The sequence below is a fragment of the Vidua macroura genome, chromosome 2, assembly GCF_024509145.1.
Source record: "Vidua macroura isolate BioBank_ID:100142 chromosome 2, ASM2450914v1, whole genome shotgun sequence".
Lineage (NCBI taxonomy): Eukaryota > Metazoa > Chordata > Aves > Passeriformes > Viduidae > Vidua > Vidua macroura.
Genome location: NC_071572.1, coordinates 112,540,283 through 112,552,755, shown reverse-complemented (window position 1 = coordinate 112,552,755; position 12,473 = coordinate 112,540,283). Strand labels below are relative to the sequence as shown.

The following is a 12,473-nucleotide window of genomic DNA, read 5'->3' as shown; positions in this document are numbered from 1 at the left end:
TTTGCAGGCATGCATGTGGATTAGTGTGTATGCCTCCTGTAGTAGATTGGTGTCAGGTGCCATCTCTTCTCCCCCTTTGTATGCACAATTAGAAAAATAAAGTACTTCCAAGGAGCTGAAGAAAAGCTAAATGACCAGTTATCTTTGTCAGTGCCATTTTCTAGTTAGATTGATCCTTTTTCTTTTTTTTTTCTAGAGGCTTCACTTATGGTTTGAACTTTTTTCTGGTAGAGGCAGCTCACAATGCTTTCAGTGTGTGTTTGTGTGTATCCACCCTGTGGGAAATTTTCAAAAGGGTAGAAAAGATTTTGGCGTGACTGCTACATGCTTTAATTTCCTCTGCTTCTTTGAGACCCTGCTGAAATCGAGTGTGTGTTACTAAGCCCAGTACATGGCAGGAACTGCTCCATCTAAAGAAGTGCTCCTTTGGTTTGGCAGCTGTGGTTGGTGTTTTGAATTGATACGAGGGGAATATGTGTGTGTGTCAGTGGGGAATAGTAGTTCTTCTGTGCCCTGAAGATATAAAAGCTGCTTCTGATGCTTCTGTTGAATACACATTTTCACAAATGATCTCTCTAGACTTCCCAGATCACCCATTCTTGGGCTGTGTGCTTAGGGATTTAAAAGTATTACTTACTGTGTCTGAAAGGAGATGTGGGGTTTTTTTATCTGCTCCAGCCAGACCCAATGGGCACTCTGGAGAATTTAACAAAACCAGCTTTTTTACCCCTTATATGGCTTGAAGTGGTTTGCTCAGCTCTCTAGGAAGCCCTATTCAACCTCATTTAAATGTAGTAAACAAAAAGGGTCTCAAAATTGTGATTCAACACTGTAACAGGATGCTGAGAGAGCTCCATTCTAAGCAGTGGAAGTGTATGGTTCCTAAGAAGCTGGTCTAGAAATAGGATTCCCTCTTTTGAGGAGTGATTGGTCAGGGAAGTAGCTAAGACCCAGACAGCTTATCCCTGTGTGTCAAATCGAGATGTGCATAAAGATGTGCTTTACATGTTGATGATCCTCACTGGCTGAGGAGGGGAGGAAGCACAGCACCACTGTTAACTCTGCTCACAGGGCTCTGAAGTGGCCAGCTCCCAGTGCCCTCTGTTCCTTTAGGGTTGCATGTCCTGGTGGCACTGAGGTCCTTGGTGCCCTTGTGGGCACTGGGATGTTACACTTCACTGTGGGGCACCTTGGCCAGGTGTCCCACACGACTGACTGTGGCACAGAAAGAACTAGGGAAAGACACATTTGTTGAGTGTGAGTGTGGTTCTTGAAGTGGAGTTTTTGTAGATTTGGGTCAAAAATTGAGAGTGACTCGTCAACATTGATGCAAGATGTGTGGAATGGGGCAGAGGCCTAGTGTGTGACCTGTTTTATGTCAGTGGATCTACATATTTATTAGCACTTGGGAGCTGCTAGGCATGTTCATCTCTGATATTTAGAGAGCACCTGATTTATGTCCTGGCTTTGCTAAATTTGCCTGTGTTTTTATTGCATGAAACCCAGAGATATATAGAAATGAATCAGATGACTTTGCTGTATTAAGCTATTTCAAGGAGGATAGTGACAGAGTGCTCAGAGCCAAATCCTCCCTCTGACTGTCTGTAGTGAGTCACTAATTGCAAACTGTATACTGGCTAATAAAATATGTTGGCATAATAATGTTGTCCCACGTTGTAATTACAGAAGATGGATTCAAATATTTCAAAATGACAGCAAGTGCCTGTACTCCTGTGAAGGAAGGGAACCTCAAATTATCTGAGATGCAAAAGAAGGAGTTCTTCAAAGCTGCCTGAGGATCTGAAGACTAGATTTTATTATTATTATTTTTTAATATCTAAATTTATTGCTTAATCCCTTTCCAGCAAGGTCAGTGATGTGTTAAGTATAATTTGACTTAGCCTGAAAGGTGTCCAATATGTTCCTACAGCACCTGGAAACACAAGAGCAAGTGTCAGCCTTGGATCTTTGGAAGGAATTGGTCATTCCCAACGTGACTGCCTGTGGACCAGTGCTATTACCGTATTTGGCATAAACAGACAGCAGGGATGAAGAGTGGTTTCTGTAAACAGAGCCCTCTCCAGCAGAGGCTCTGTTTCCCATAGACACTTGGATGAGTGCACAAAGCAGAGGTCAAAGTTTGGTCTCTTTGACTGAACATGTGTTTATGGTAATTTTTATTAACTGTGGTTTCAAGGGAAGTGGTCCGAGTGCTTTGCCAAGTAACTCATAGTTGCATTTGTAGGATGAGAGGCAAGAGGGATTTGTCCGAGGGCTGCTGGTCCATGTGACCTATGCTGAACCCCATGTAGGACTGGGACACTTGCTCCTGCTGTAGGGCTGCAAAGCAGGCCAGGTGCTGTCCTGAGGTTCTGTGCATTGCCCAGAACACCAGGCTGTGGCAGGCAGGGCAGGAAACTGGCTGGTTTGATCAGACACTGTCTCTGCTAGGAACATGTGCTTTCTCATATTTTTGTTTTGTTTCTGTAGATGTGTGTAAAACCAGTGCACCTTAGGAAGGAGTTAATTGTACCCCAAATACTGGTTTTTCTGGTTTCTTTTTTTTCTGCAGTAAGGAGGACTGTCCCACATGGCCAGCTGATAATATACTTCAAGTAAAAGAGCTGAGGCTGTCCCTTTACTTCCCTTTACTTTACAATATGGTGGTTCCCTTCTTTTCCAAAGTGCTAGCTTGCCTGATGGACTTAAAAATCATCTTCACTTAGATCTGTAAACAATTTCAGTACAACAGCAGACTTAGGACTTCAGTTATTCCATTAGCCTGGAGGTCAAATGTGAAAGTTTAAGAGAAAAGCAAACTCAATTAGCCAAAAGATCAGTTTCAAATTTCAGATTGTATTTTTCAGAACTCTCAATACTAGAAAATGAAGGTTTGATACATTGCCAAGAATCACTGGGACTGCCTTAGGTGTGCACACACTGTACCAGTACTCCAAACTCAGGACAGAAATAGTAACTTCTGTTTCCACTTTGGGCCCATCGGTTTGCTGATGTGCCAGGAAGGAAGACCTGTGAGGAAACAAGTGAGCAGGCTTTCCTGTCTGTGCTGTGGGTCATGCCAGGTTTCAGACTCTGACAGGTGTTGCTGGGCTCATAACAGCAAAGAATAGCGGTGATTTTGAAAGTAGATACTCAGGAACATCTGCCTAATAGGCTTAAGACAGAGATCTGCTAATGAGATCAATAGGACCTTGCATCAGCACACAGCGAGCTAGATGTGCTGGCAGACTCTGACTACCTGTCAGCTGTGTTAAAAGTGTAAGTTCCTGCAAATCCATATTATAGACTGTGTCTTTGGGTGGTGAAACTTGTACAAGGCATCATGTCTGATGTGTCACAGTAACCCACAACTCTGGGAAAAATGTATAAAAGCAGCACAGTCAGGCTTTGCTCCTGAATGTTTTATATTGTTGCAGGTAGTTTTTTTGTGCACCATGCAGAATCTGTGGTCACTTAGGCAAACTCTAAATGTAAGGAAGGGGCCTTCAGGATGGAGCCTTCTAATCTTGTGGTTGTATAGGCCCTCATGAAGACAGTGACTGCAAATCACTCTCTGCTAGCAAATATTTAGCACTCCCACTCCCTTTCACTATAGGAGCTGCATAACTGTGGAACTTCTTATGATACTAAGCCTGCTTGGTAAAAACTAAGATCAGAGTTAAATACAAATTTCAGAATTGCAGGCAGAAAGGCAAGAAATCAATTCTGTGTCATCCCTGTGGTAAGTCACCCTTTCTGTACAGCTCCATTCTTCCTGTCAATGCATTTCATTGCAGTTCACTGCTTGAATCTTCCTAGAAAGGACATGTTCAGGGGACTCTCTCTTTTTCTTTGTTTTCTTTGGGTTTTTTTTGGTTTTTTTTTCCCTCTGCTGTCATACCAGTGCTGGCTGTGCTGCTTACAGATTAACCTTTCTGCTGAGAAATGGCACTATGAATGCTTTTCAGGACTCACCAACACGTCTGAATTCTTCTTTGTCCACAAACGCAGATGATATGTCCTTTGATGTCTCCTGGTTTGCTGTGCGCTCCTTTGCCCTGGACAGAGAGCCCATCTTGCTGGCCTCGCTGGACCGGAGGGGGATTGTGACACAGAGCAGGAGGAATGGGAGCAGTGATCTCAGCCTGGAGAGGATCAGCCCCCTGGAATTCCGGCTCCGCGTGCACGGCTGCGAGGACCATGACTTTGGGAACCACTACTGCGTAGTGACCCCGTGGGTGCGATCTGCCACGGGCGTGTGGCAGCGGGAGCCTGACATCAAAGCCAAACCCATCTTTCTGTCTGTGAAAATGGATGGTGAGAGACTGAGACATGTGTTACTCAATTTAGGTTTTAACGCCTTATTATGTCTTTTTGTGGCAAACATTCCCCATAACTACTTTTAAAGGTGCCCCTGGTAATCTCGTTAGATTTTGTCATCTTTTTTTATGGTTAGCAATTTCTGATTCAAGATTCTTCAGAGTAGAAGAATATGTTCTGCCTAAACAATTGATAGATATAAGATTGGTGCATTTTCTTTCCGATCACCTCTTGGTGATGTTTTCCATAGCTGAGGCATCTTCCAGTCAAGGGCACAGTATTCTCTCCAAGTGTTAACCCCTCTGCTGCCTGCTGGAGGAAGCCTTGGTTCGCAGATGGGGTGTGTGAATTAGTCACATTGTGGTTAGTGTCAAAGCTGAGAAGAGAAAAATCAGAGCTCTGACTACTTCCTCCTTCTCTAATGACAAGACATGTTGCATCCTGCATTTTATGCCTTGTCTGCTTTCCACCCAGAGTTGCAAGTGTTGCTAGACTTCGTGAGCAGGAAGTTGCACACTAGATAATGCATTCAGAATTCAGCTAAGGAATAAAATGAATACAGGAGAGGTTTTGAACTAGTTGCTTTCTTGATCTTTCCAGGAGAGGTCATTTTTGGAAGTTCCATGAACTTGAAATGAACAAGAAGCTTTTGTTCTCCCCACTGTGCTGATAACTATTATAACTGTACTTTCTAAACCCTTTTCAGTTCTTACTGCCTTTTAACTGAGCAGTAGGTACTTCAAAATCAATTTTTTTGTTTAGGCACCAGCTTTGAAGGTTGATTAGATAGGGTAAATATATAGTAATTCTAATAATTCAAAGCACAAAAGAGTCCACTTCTTCCTTTTTGGAAACTTATTACAAAGAATGCAGCCACACTCTGCCTCTGATGGGGAAACAATCCAGTATTTCGTTTGGAGAAATGTGTGAGAGGATAACTCTTGAAATAAACTCCACTTTGCTATCTCACTCCAAGGCTCTTCTAGTGCTTCCAGCCTCTTCAAGGCTTTGAAATTATAGAGGAAGAATTAGGGTGAAGAGGAAAGGGAGAGACTAAAAGACCAATTTTTCAAACATGGGAAGATGAAAATCAAGAAGGAAAATAAGTGTAATTTCTTTCTGAAATAATTAATCTGCCCTGACTGAATAATGTGGAATTTTCTCCTTTTTTCAGGCAAGAAGAAATAAAGGGGGATGTCTGAATTTCTCAGTGATATCTAATGACTCTGCCTTCCTTTTTCAGTTCTGAATGCTTTCAAGTACCCCCTGTTGATTGGCATCGGTCTGGCCACTGCCATTGGACTCCTATCCTGCCTTATTGGCTACTGCAGCTCCCGTTGGTGCTGCAAGAAGGAAGTGCAGGAAACGAGGCGAGAGCGTCGCCGGCTAATGTCGATGGAGATGGACTGAGCGCTGAGCTGGACACACTTGCATTTTGGGAGAGACTCACAGGGCTCTTGGATTGTGTTGAGACACTTGCTCACAGGCCCGGACAAGACAGTGCGTTTGCTCTCTGATTTCAGCCTGGACCTCAAGCTTCTCCTCGTTACACGTCATGTCCTGAGAACGATCAGGCCATATTTAGCAACTTGGGAGTTCTCCTTTTCCAGCAGCACTTTCTGCATAGGGATCATGTCCTTCTAATGTGCAAACTTTTGAGCCTTCTTTCAGCAGGGCCCTGTGACAAAATTCATTAATGTTTTGTTTGTTTGTTCATTGGTTTTATTCCCCCCTCGTGGTTTTGGAAAGATGTCCCTGGATGAAAGCAAGGTGGGCAGGATGATGAATGGGAAAGAGGCTGGTAAAAAGAAAGTGTTAGACTTTCACTGTATTAACCAATCTACCTTTCTCCTCTATCCCCATCACACCATCCTGTTCTTTCTCTTTCCACTGTGGTATCCCAGAAGCTTCTCTGTGTTGCGTTGAAGGCTGGGGAAGGTTCCTGTGCTGGAGCCGTCATGAGGCTGTTCTGGCAAAGAGTTGTTTTATGGTTGTCAGCATGCCTTCTCTTCCCTGGCTTTCCAAGAGATTGCAGTTAATCCTGACACGTAACTTACCTGGTGGAGGTCTTTGAAGCACTTTTTTTAAACCTTTTCTTTTCAGTGCTCAAATCTCTTAGCTGTGGTGAGTAGGGACTAACTTGGCAACCCCGAAGAGTCAATCCTCAGACAAGCATTTGATGGATGTCTGCCGATGGCCATCTTCTCCCCCACCTTTCCACCTTCTCTTCTCCCCACTACAGCTGCTCACATTGTGCCTGAGACCCTGTTCTGCTTGTGGCAGGGGGGCACGTGGTATCTAGGGACAAGGCTCAGCCTTCTGCTGGCCTCAGCAGGGAGGCTGGAGACCTTGCTCCCCAGGTGATGGGGTGATTTATGAAAATAGTAAGAGATGTAGTTGGCCAACTGATCATGTTTAGAGACTTGTAAACTATGTATTACCAAATGCACAGACCAGACTTCAGTGCTGCTTCTGCCAGTGTCTCACTGGTAGCCCTCGAACCTGTGAGCAGAATCTGAGATCTGCAGTAGCTGCAGTGCAGCTCAGGGTAGGAATAAGAGCAAGCCCAAGAGGGCAGCCAGAATCTTTCAGGTTCCGAGGGCCCTGGTCTTGAGCATGGGCCTGCAGCGGGGCTTTCCCCATGGGCTTGAGAGCTATTCCTTGGTGCTATAGTATGGAACTCCTGCTTTGGTCTTCCAAATACACTGACCTGGCTCCTGAGAGGGAGCAGCATCTTTGCCAGGCAGTTCTGTCTTCCCAGCACAGCTGGTGTTCTAAGCAATAAAGGTCAGAATAAAGATACTGTGTACAAACCAACGAGAAAGTAGGACTTCACCACAGTCTGATGTTGCAGCTGTTGGTTGGCTTGCATCAAGAAGGGTGAGAAATGCAGAGATGAGACCAGGGCTCAATCCTTACCATAGTTTTTAAAAGATGGTAAAGAAGAGCATTCATGGAAAGTAGTGGCTGTGGTGTGCTGTTGCCTGATTAGACATTAGTTACGTCCTAGACAATCTACTTCTTTAATAGCTCATCCCACTGCATATTCCAGGGGAGCTGCGGGTCTGGTATCTGGCCTGTGAAGGTTTTTTGTGGTAAGTTTTCTTCATTTTTTTGATTGTTTTTTTCTGTCTTGCATTGAGACCTTTTTTCTGAGGCCGATGTAAAGGGGTTTTCCAGATGCTCTGTGTCCTGTGTGTGAACATGCAAGCAGTCACATCTGTATGCATAGAGGTGTCCAGGGATTTTTGAAAGATAAGTATGAAACATCTTCAAAATGGGCTTAATTTGCAGAGTTGGGGCTTGCAGGTTGTTATTTAAGACATTTCATGTAGTATTCTGGAAATAGGACCCCCAGACCTATGAACCTCTGGAAGACTTTGGCCTGAAGGTACATAGCAAGTTTTCTTTCTGGCCTGATGTTTTTCTTTCTGGAACAGCTCTGAAAAGCCCTTTGTTGCAGGCAGACTTAGCTGCCTTTCCTAAAGAACAGGGCAGAAACCATCTCCAGCTTCCACTGTGAAAGCCCAGAAATCTGTAGCAAGGGAAGGGAGTTCAGGAAAGGATTCACTCAGATACTACTTTGACAGCAAGAATTTTTCTTCCTCTCCTGTCTCTACTGTAGTGAAATCTTGCTTTTTCCTGGGATGTTATGAAACACTATTCTGATGTTTGGGATGCTGGCTGATGTAGCAGCTTCCTTCCTGCATTAACATCTGCTTTCTTCTCAGAAGGCTTGTGGCATTGGGGCATCTTGGGAGGGGTGGAAGTGGTGGTGAAGTTCTAAGCACAGCATCAGTCACTTTTTGTCCTGGCAGACTGACTCCTTGTCTATCTATGCCCTTGGTTAAGTTTTAGGGAGAGAGGATCATGACTGTAATGCAATAATTAGGGAATAGATGAGCAGGGAACCGCCAGCTCTTCCCAAACACACAATATAGCACACTTCCTCCCTGCTGGAAAAAAACTCAGGGTTATTTTGGTCAGGGCTCCCTTCTTCTCCAGTGAAAGGTCCCCATGTCCTTATCTAATGCTGACCTTCCTCCACGGCCCATAACAAACCATCTTTGTCACTCCAAGTGAAGGAAGTTTGCCACTAGCTTGTACTGCTGACAGCCCCTTGGAAGGCAATGCTGCATCCCATCCCACCTTGTATTTGCTGTAGTTGGAAGGCTAGAAGCTGATGGGCTAGACCTAGCCCCCAGGTTTCCTTCTACTTGTGCCAATTTTGTATTATCCCCTTTTTTAAAAATAGAGTGTGAATCTTCTCTCTAAGGGAAAAAAATTCTAGGTAACTTTTCATGTTTTTTATTATTATTATTATTATTATTTTGTGTGTGACCAGGATTTGTGTGAGTGGAGGTGTGTGTGCATCTGGTTGTGTATTAAACCTGCAGAGTATCAGAAGAGTAAGCTGCCTGTGGTGCAGTACAAGCATCCATATCCTCCCTGCTGCAACCTGTGGTATTGTCAAAGTATCCTAAGGGCTCACATTGATCTTCCTCTGTTTGCATTGCCACGTCTCCTGGTTAAGCTGGTAAATTCCTCCAGGCACTTGGAATTTCGATCCAGGGCAACCTTGAACATCATACAGCAGAAGGGCAAGATATTTTCTTTCTTTTGTTTTAATTTCAAAGTTATAAAATAAAGTTTTGGGCACAATTCTGGAATGCAGGTACTGAATAGTTCTAACAGTGCTGTGTCAAATGTTTCTTTTTATGTTTAAAATAAAGAGCGAGCCTTTTTGATTATGTCTGTGCTGTGGGTCTGGATGTTTGAGCTATGGGCAGTTCTTTCCTTGTTCCCTGCATGTATGCAGATACTATTGTTGAAGGTATAAAATATAAACGTCACAGTCCTGTTTCCAGCACTGTTTACCCTGTAAAATAAGCATGAACCCTATTTTTACAGAAAGTTTTGAATACTTGCCTACATTTCTGGCATGAATTGGGAAGCATAGTTATTTTCTGAGTCTATTGTGTTCCTACCCCACTGTAAGTCACCCTTTTTGTTGGGAGAGTTTTATTTTGATTAGCTAAGGACAAGAGTCACAGGTGGGAGTGTATATTTAATATCTGCTGTAAAACCTGGTGTTAGATGTTGAATCTTCCTTGACCTCTTCATGAGGCTTCTCATTTCCAAGGTACCAGCAGGAAAATCAATAGTGTTGGAAGAAAACATCCTGCTTTCTTTGCCAATGGCTGAATTTAGGATGTTTTTTTTCCCCGCAGCAGCCCTGCAAAGACACTGAAATCATACAGCAAGGAGGTGACTTGCTGCCATGGTTTATTCTCAGCTGGCAGCCAAGCCCCACACAGCCACTCGCTCACTCCCCTACCAGTGGGATGGAGGAGAGAATTGGAAGGATAAAAGTGAGAAAAATACATGTGTTGAGATATAGACAGTTTAATAGGGAAAGAAAAAGCCATAGATAGAAACAAAGGAATTCATTCCCTGCTTCCCATGGGCAGGCAGGTGTTCAGGCATCCCCAGGAGAGCAGGGCTCTGTCACGCGTAGCGGTGACTCAGGAAGACAAACACCTTCATTCTGAATGTTCCCCCTTGCTCCTCCTCTACCAGTTTTATATGTCCAGCATGGCACTGTCTGCTCTGGGGTGTCCCTGGGGTCAGTTGGGGTCACCTGTCCTGGCTGTGTCCCCTCCCACCTCATTGTGGCCCCCCCAGCCCACTTGCTGCTTGGGGTGGGGTGAGAGGCAGAAAAGGCCTTGGCTCTGTGCAAGCTCTGCCCAGCAGTAAGGAAAACATCCCTGCATTATCAGCACTGCTGCCAGCACAAATCCAAAACACTGCCCCATGCTAGCTACTGTGAAGAAAACGAACTTTATTCCAGCCAAAACCTGCACACTTGCTTTCCAGCAGGAAGCTGTTTGAGGCAGCAGTGGTTTTGGGAGACCAAGGCAGGCTTTGGCAAGGTGAGTTTGTGTTTAGAGTGCTGTATGCTCTGTCTGAGCAGGCTGCAGTGCAGGCCAGGTGACAGCAAAGTGTGTACCTTTGGCTTCTTTCCAGATGGAAAGGTGTGCTCTGCAGAGTCTGCTTGCAGGAAGTTGGGAGGTGGCACCAAGCTCTAAATCCTTAAGCAGCAACAGGAGCCATCAGCCAAGATCCAGGAATGTCATAAATGGTTCCTCAGCAGAGCCTCTGCCAGCTGCAGGTGCCCAGCACACACAGGTACAGCAGGAAGGAGTGGTGTGCTTGTGGGAGGGGCAGCAGTCCTTGGCCTCGAGCAGGTTACAGCTCACAGGTAAGTTTGGATTAGCTTTTATGAAATTCACTTGCCTCCCCCATCCCCTGGGGTGACCTGGTCCTTAATACCATCCTTGTAAACGTGCTCAGATTTTGTCCTAAGAAAGAAAGCTGAAAAATGTAATTCTGGAAATGCAAGGGGGTACTGGCAAGTGCCTGGGTGTTACAGTGAGTGATGGGAGGTGTCACATCTCTCACACTGCCTTGTACCTGCTGTGGGCTCAGCCCAGCCAGCTGCTGATAGAGGTATGGCCTGCTGCCATAGGGGCAGCCTGAAAAGCACTTTTGTGCCAGCGCCTGAGAGTTTAGCTGCTTTCATAACACCAGGCTCAGGCAACATGCTTGGCTGTCCTTTTTCTCTGACAGACCCTAGTGGTGCTGCTATGGCTCTGGCTGACTGCCCTGCTTGGGTCAGGGCCAGTCCAAAAACCCTCTCTGGGCAGGAGCTGACTGGTGTCCAGCAGGATGCATGAGAAGACCTGTCTCCTCTTTGTCATGTGAAGCTGAAGCCCTGTCATGCAAATCTTCCAAGGAAATGTGTGGCTTTAGCCTTTCCTGTGAGACTACCCACACTTCTGTGACTGCAGGGGGCTGAGCTCTGCACAGCAGGTATCAGGACAAATGGTGTTTCAAGAGAGAGTCTTTAGTGGCTGATTGAAGCTGTGGGATGTGTGCTAACTGAAGGAAAAGCCACTTCTCATTCTTGTGCCAAATACACCTTAAATGCCACATGTAGCTTTCAGTCAGACAGCCTTTTACCAGGGGTCTCCTTCTGCTGCTGAGGGAAATGGCATTGTGCTGTAGCCAGCAGATGACTGATCCTGGGTTATGGAGGAAACCAGGCCCTGTGGATTTTCAAGTCCCTCAGGAGAGCTGCCATAGACACAAGCTGTTCTCCTCTCCCTGGCAGCAGAGTTGCATTCCATGAAGTGCCAGAAGCATAAGAGCGTGTCTGCTTCCACTTCTGCCAAGGGGGTAGAAAGGCAGGGCTTTGCAATATAGGCTTTGTGAAAGCAAGTGATCATTATATATATATATAAAATATGTATTTTATATATATATATATGTATTTTATATATATATATATATATATATGTGTATATATATATATATATATATATATATATATATATTTATATTTGCTTATCTAGGAGTTTATAACCTCCAGTGTGTGCTGGGCTTTAGACCAGACCACAGACTTAGTCTGAGCACACCTCTGTTGTCATCAGAGGCGGGTGATGAAGCTGCAGACAAATGGGCACAAAGTTCTATTTCTTCTTGGCAACTTACCCTAGGTTATGCCCTCTAGTTCCTGGCTTCTATGATCCTGGCAATAGTTTGACATACTTAATGGATGGTAAGGAGTGCCAAAGACACTAAGTTCCTAGAAGTTTCCTAAAGGGTGGAGCTAGGAGAGAAGGGAGGATGAGCTTCCAGAGCTCCTGCAGCAGAGCTGGCAATATGGACATACCAGTTACTGGGCATCTGAGAGCCCAAAGATGTCTGAGAGGACAGGACTGGTGTTGCCTCTTGTTGTTTCCATGCTGACTTCAGCTCTACAAAGGCCCTGGCTGGGATGCTAGGACTGTGGCAAACAGAGAAAATATCCGTGCTGCTTAGCATCTGCTGGGATGTATGAAATCTGTGTGGTTACAGCCAAATGTGTGTTCTGAATGCAAGTGCAGTAGTTGTAACCTCCCCTTCGGTGTTCAGGTACATCCTTTTGCTGTCCTGAAACTTGTTTGCTGATTTAATCTGTGTTTTCTTCCCTCTGCCTTATCTCTCCTGTTTTTCATGCTTCCTTTCAGGAGCCTTTTCTTGCCTTTGTCTCTCTGCATCTAAAGGAGGATGGCCTTTTGTGCTTCTCTCTCTGGAGGAGAGCAGGGATA

The 12,473-nt window shown here is 44.9% G+C and overlaps 1 protein-coding gene across 1 annotated transcript in view; it reads left to right on the top strand.

Moving 5' to 3' along the window:
- The window catches only part of LOC128803906 (prostaglandin F2 receptor negative regulator-like), a gene marked incomplete at its 5' end in the record, with an annotated part of 65,954 nt that extends 56,883 nt beyond the window's left edge, over positions 1–9,071 (top strand). The window contains 2 exon segments of the mRNA XM_053971242.1: positions 4,012–4,317; positions 5,564–9,071. Of these exon segments, the coding sequence (XP_053827217.1) occupies positions 4,012–4,317; positions 5,564–5,730 (473 nt within the window).
- Positions 9,072–12,473: the final 3,402 nt, after the last annotated feature.